This window comes from Silene latifolia, chromosome Y (assembly GCF_048544455.1).
Source record: "Silene latifolia isolate original U9 population chromosome Y, ASM4854445v1, whole genome shotgun sequence".
Taxonomy (NCBI): Eukaryota; Viridiplantae; Streptophyta; class Magnoliopsida; order Caryophyllales; family Caryophyllaceae; genus Silene; species Silene latifolia.
Genome location: NC_133538.1, coordinates 234,523,649 through 234,529,731, shown reverse-complemented (window position 1 = coordinate 234,529,731; position 6,083 = coordinate 234,523,649). Strand labels below are relative to the sequence as shown.

The window sequence follows — 6,083 nt, the reverse complement described above, 5'->3', positions numbered from 1 at the left end:
GTGAAATTGTTTGTTCTGCAGAAATTGACACGCATTTCTGTTGTCTGGTCTGTGTATGTACTTTTCAGTGGAATTTACTTTAAGGAATAAAGTTACTGCAATGTGGTACAAAATTACAGTCTACAGTAGTACTAGTATAGTTTAAAAAGAGTACAAATGCATGATACTTCTAGTTGTGTAGTAGGATGGCAGAGTAAAAATGCAAAATACTCCGTAGTGCAGCAGTCAGTGTGATAATGATCATAGTGAGTGTATCATGTCCGCCTTGCCTGGTACGTAACAAAAACGTGTTGATGATTGAGATTCTAATCATATCCGGGGTGATTTAGGTCTCTCATCAGTACATACTAGACTAGTACATTGTACAACTGTACAAATATAATAACAGTACTTTCCAATCTTAACACAACCTTTAAATCTTACCGCTGTATTAATTTTAAATAATAGATGTATCATGAGCTCTTGAGAGCCTGAACATTATGTAATATATCTTTTCACCATTGTCAAAAAAAAAAATCTTTTCGGTAGATAGTACTTAGACTATCCCCAAGCAGAAGGTCAAGCTAACTGGGCCACGAACATTTTAGCCAGCCCTTAATCCCATTTTAATTATCTCGACTCACTCACCCCTACCTACCAAGCAGGTCACCACTTAGGTCACCAATAGGGGCGAAGCTACCTTGTTGCAAAGGGTAGCCCTCACTACCCCAAACCAAAAGAATCGGTTTAAAAAATAAATTCTGATACCCCAAAATAGCTAGAATATTTAGGAAGCAACTAAATATTACGGAGTAATATGCGAAATAAAAATACAAGAAGATGGTAATAGCTCAGTGGTTAAAATTGCGATCTTTAAATTTACAAAACAAGATTACTCGGTAATTTTTTCGGCTACCCCATATTTTAAATCGTAGCTTCGCCCCTGGTACCAACCCAATCATTTTTCACCTTCCAATCCTTTTCTACATTCTTTACCCCACTAAAACCTCTATCTTAACTTTTCAATTATGCTTTTACTAACAAATTATAAATAAATTAATTGACCTACCAATGAGATGTGGACACCTATTGGGTCATTAAAGAGGTTAAGGTGAGCAAAAGAGGTCACAAATTGACCTCTTCTTGCCTTGGCCACCCATTGGGTCATGCTAATTTATTGCCTTAATCATTATTAAGGTGACCTTGACCTTGTTGGTGACCTTACTTGGGCATGGTCTTAGGACAGTCTTTGATAATGTCAAAATGAAAAGAGGGCTGTGAAAGGTCTTAATTTCCGTCTAAATTGAAAATGGTTAGATAACCAATTCGTTTCTCCAGAAATTTTTCGTCTTCTAACAATAAATTTTTGTTCCGCTAAACAGATTCGTCGATATGCAATTACATTTCAATCAAGTGAACTCTTAACTTTTCTTTTTAAAAGAAAAAGGTGACCAGCAAAAGTGAATTAAAAGACAATAAGTCTTGGTATAGATAGGTGGGGCGAACAGACGGGTAAAAACCTCTAATAAAATGGGTAGGGGGGGGACAAGGTGGGGCACCCCTCATGTGCTTCCCACTTAATGGCAAATGGATATTTTGTGAGAAAAAATGGTATCCGTCTATACGTATAGACGGATAGTGTCCGTCTATAATGAGAATTTGTGATTAAAAGACTTGATAATAGTTTCCTTTTTTCGTCAAAAAGACTTGATAATGGTTGGACATTGATTTCTGACGGGGGGAAGAGATGAGGTGACATAGGAAAAGTGTGGTGCATTTGGCGATTTTAGGAAAAAAAAGTGCATTAAAAATACGCCTCTACCATATTCGTAGCAGTTGCGAGTAAAATTTATATTGAAGAATATTGTGTAGATAATATGCTAACTATGAGAAAGGGTAAGGAAATGAAATCAAGAAAGGGTAAGAAGGGGAAAGGTATGAGATCACCCCTAATATCCTTTATTGTTTGGTTGGATATTAAAGAGAAAGGGAATCGTCACCATTAAAACTAACTCCACCACCTGCCACCGCCATCACGCACCACCTGTCACCACTACCCACACCGATACCACCAACAGTAGTGTTGCCGACGGCACACCGTTGTTTCCTCACCGACAACCACCTCGCCATTCCCCTCTCCCTTGTCGGACACCAAAATCCAAAGCCCCACAAACAATTAAAATTAAGCCACCACCCACGAAACCCTCGTTTCCTCACCCTAATAAACACAAAGATTTGGTGTTGGTGTGGTGTTGGGGAAGAGAGATTACCGGCGAGGGAGGGAGTTTCGGTGGGGTGGGAGAGTTATTGAAGGTGTTGGTGTGGTGTTTAGTGGTTGGGGATGTGGGGTGCGAATGGAAAGCAAGGGTGGCGTGGAGAGGCGATGAGTGCGCCGGTGAGTGGGCCGGAATAAGGGACCGCCGACATCGCTGGTGGTGGTTGTGTCGGTGTTGGAAGGTGTGGTGGGTGTTGGTGGTAGTGTTTGACGGTGGGTGTACGGATGTAGTAGTGGTAATAGGGAGTAGGAGGGAAACTGGGAAAGGGGGTTATGGGGTTACCGGGGGAGTGAGGGGGTATGGATGAGAATGGTTTTGGGGGTAAGGGAGGGTATGGGTTACCCTTTGTTTGTGTCAAACAAACAACAACAAAAGGAATCGACCATTTTGATTCTCTTTCCCTTTTCTAAAGCCCCCGAACCAAACGCTGTATATCTTTTAGCCTTAATTGTAGGCTTAGTGTTAGGTAAGTAAATATCTTTTTGGTGTATAAGTAATATGGCTTGTAACAGCTTCTCATTCATTCAATGACATAGTTTTACATTCTTCCACAATTTATTTGTCTGGTTACTCTTACTCGTCTTTATGGCATCAGAGTAGAGTTTTCGATCCATTTTTTCTACAACACATTTTTCTCCTCTTTTTTGATAATGACGGGAGGAACAAACAATAAAAATACTCAAAAACAAGAGCACATATCCCCTTCTTCGCCTCTATATGTACACCCGAGTGAGATCCCTAATCTATCTCTTTCGCAAATCATTTTCGATGGAGACAATTACCAACTATGGGCAGATGCGGTGCGTAACGGACTCGATGCTAAAAATAAATTGAGTTTCATCGAGGGAACCATAAAGAGTCCAGATGTGGCGGAAGGTGCGGTTGAGACCATGGAGGTCGTTGCTTGGCGTCAATGCAACGCTATGATTAAAGCTTGGTTGAGAAATTCAATCAATCCGAAACTTCATCCAAGTATAGCTTTTTCCGAACCAGTTGTTGAAATTTGGAAAGAACTACGTGATCGATATTCCACCAGGAATGCGCCTTTGGTCCATCAACTCAAATCCGATTTAAATGAGTGCAAACAAGGGAAAAATCAATCCATAGTCGAGTATTATACTCAACTCAAGGCTATTTGGAATGAACTCGGAAATTACACGAAGATACCCAAATGTACTTGTGGCGCGGCTGCTGCAATTGTTAAAGATCGAGAGGAGGAAAAAGTACACCAGTTCTTGATGGGACTTGACACTACTCTCTATGGACATGTTCGATCCAATTTGTTGATGGAGGATGAAATTGTCTCTTTGAGCAGGGCATATGCCTTGGTTTTGCGTGAAGAGCGTCATCGAATGGTGACTAAAGTTAAAGAGGAGACCATGGAATCAGCTATGGCCGCACAGGTGACGGGTAATTCTACTCGTGTTTTTGAACCGATTAAGGAAGAAGATACATCCAGCATCATTCGTTGTACGTATTGCAACAAATTGTGGCACACCGAGGACAAATGTTGGGAGAAGCTCCGAATTAATGGACGTGGCAGAGGCTGTGGCAAAAGCAGCAGAGGCCGAGGAGGACATGGTCAGCACGCCAATGCAGCAACAGCGACCAGTGACGATGGAAAGTAGGGGTTCACACATGATGAGATGGCTTAATTGAGGTCACTTTTAAGCAATAAAAGTGAAGGTAGTCATTCAAAGTCAGGTATGGATAATGATAATCATGGTCATTGGTTACTCGATAGCGGATGTTCACATCATATGACAGGTAGACGAGAATTGCTAAATGATATTTGGCGTGGTGTGAAGTCGACTGTGAGTCTTCCTGATGGGTCACGAATTGTGACAGAAGAACATGTCAAAGTCATTTTAAGTGACAATTTTATTCTCAAAGACGTCCTTTATGTGCCATCGTTAACATGTGATTTAATATCGATACAACAATTAATTACAGAAAATAATTGTGTTGTAACTTTTTATAATGACCATTGTGTTATACATGACCAATCTACGAGGATGAAGATTGGGAGGGGTGAGCACAATGATGGGGTCTATTATTTCAAGGGTGAACAAAGAAATGTGGCTGCACAAGTTAATGTTGGTGGCGCGAATTCGACTTTGTGGCACAAACGTCTTGGACACCCATCTAGCAATATTTTACCTCTTTTCTCAAATTTAGTTGGTTTTAATTTGTCTTGGAATTCTAGCAATATTTGTGACCCATGTTGTCGGGCCAAACAAACTCGTTCTACTTTTAAATTAAATAATAAGAGAAGTACGGATTTATTTGCTCTTATACATTGTGACATTTGGGGACCGTATCATGCTAAAAGTTTGCCGGGAGCACAGTACTTTCTTACTATTGTTGATGATAGAAGTAGGTTTGTTTGGGTCAAGTTAATGCGTGACAAGGGAGAGGTCACTGATCTTTTGATTAATTTTTGCAAAATGACCAAGACTCAATTTGCTAAAGATCGACGTTAAGGTAGTACAAATCGATAATGGGACGGAATTTTTATCAAATACTATGAAAGACTTTTATAGTGAACATGGTATGCTTTTTCAAACTAGCCAAGTCGACACCCCACAACAAAATGGTAGGGTGGAACGGAAACATAGGCACATCTTAGAAAAAGCTAGAGCTCTTCGTTTTCAAGGGAACTTACCCATTAAATTTTGGGATGAATGTGTTTTAACCGCTGCGTATTTAATAAATAGAACACCCACGCGCATTCTCGATGGGTTAACTCCTTTTGAAATTTTGTATGGAAAGCGAACATGTTTTGACAATATTCGGGTTTTTGGAAGTATTTGCTATGCCCATAATAAAGACAAGCCAAAAGACAAATTTAATGAGAGAGGCAAAAGATGCATTTTCGTAGGTTATCCCAGTAGCAAAAAGGGGTGGCGAGTTTATGACTTGAAGAAAAATCAAATTTTTGAGTCGAGAGATGTCATTTTCTATGAGCACACATTCCACTTTGCTAATAAGGAAGCCATGATCGATTCCCAAAACAGCCATATACCCGAAATGCCAACTGTTGTGGATGATTTTGTTGAAGGAATAGATGATGGTATCAACAACTTACAGCAAGAAGCAGAGCATGACAATGACGCTACTGCTGATACAAATGGTACTGGGCACGGGACTGAAAGAGACGCAATAGTCGCGGCAGTTGTAGGGAATGGCGCCAGTGATACTGCTCCTAACGCGACTGATAATGCGCCTGATAATAATCCTGAAGTTACTGGTACTGCACCCGAGGCAGAGGGGAGAGGTGAGCGTGCTAAATTTGATCCCTATTGGAAGAAAGATTACTACTGCAAGTCCACACGCATCATAGACCCCACTGTTGCTGCTGCTCATTCACCTCAATCGACATCCACAAAGAAAGGTACTAGATATCCTTTGGCTAATTATGTTACTACCAATTATTTTTCTGATAATTACAGGAGTTATTGGGCGAAGGTTGATGCAATACGTGAACCCAAAAATTATAACGAGGCATCAAAAGTTCGAGAATGGCAAGAAGCCATGGGTAAAGAATTCGATGCTCTTGAAGGCAATGGAATATGGCAGGTTGTTGAACTTCCAAATGGTAAGAAGCCAATCGGATGTATAAGGCGGGTGGGTCTATTGAACGATACAAGGCAAGACTCGTTGCACAAGGATACACACAAGTTGAGGGAATCGATTACCATGAGACTTTTGCACCCGTTGTGAAAATGACGAGTGTGCGTTGCTTACTTGATGTGGCTGTTTCGAAAGAATGGGATATCACACAATTAGATGTAAATAACGCATTCCTTCACGGAGATTTAGAGGAAG

At 40.6% G+C, this 6,083-nt stretch overlaps 1 protein-coding gene across 1 annotated transcript; it reads left to right on the top strand.

Moving 5' to 3' along the window:
- The first annotated feature begins 2,905 nt into the window (after positions 1–2,905).
- On the top strand, positions 2,906–3,883 carry LOC141630270 (uncharacterized). The gene has a single exon (XM_074443115.1). The coding sequence runs from the start codon at positions 2,906–2,908 to the stop codon at positions 3,881–3,883; it is 978 nt and encodes a 325-aa protein (XP_074299216.1).
- Positions 3,884–6,083: the final 2,200 nt, after the last annotated feature.

Coding starts and splice junctions, on each gene's coding strand:
- LOC141630270 (XM_074443115.1), top strand. CDS start 2,906: ATGACGGGAGGAACAAACAATAAAAATACTCAAAAACAAGAGCACATA.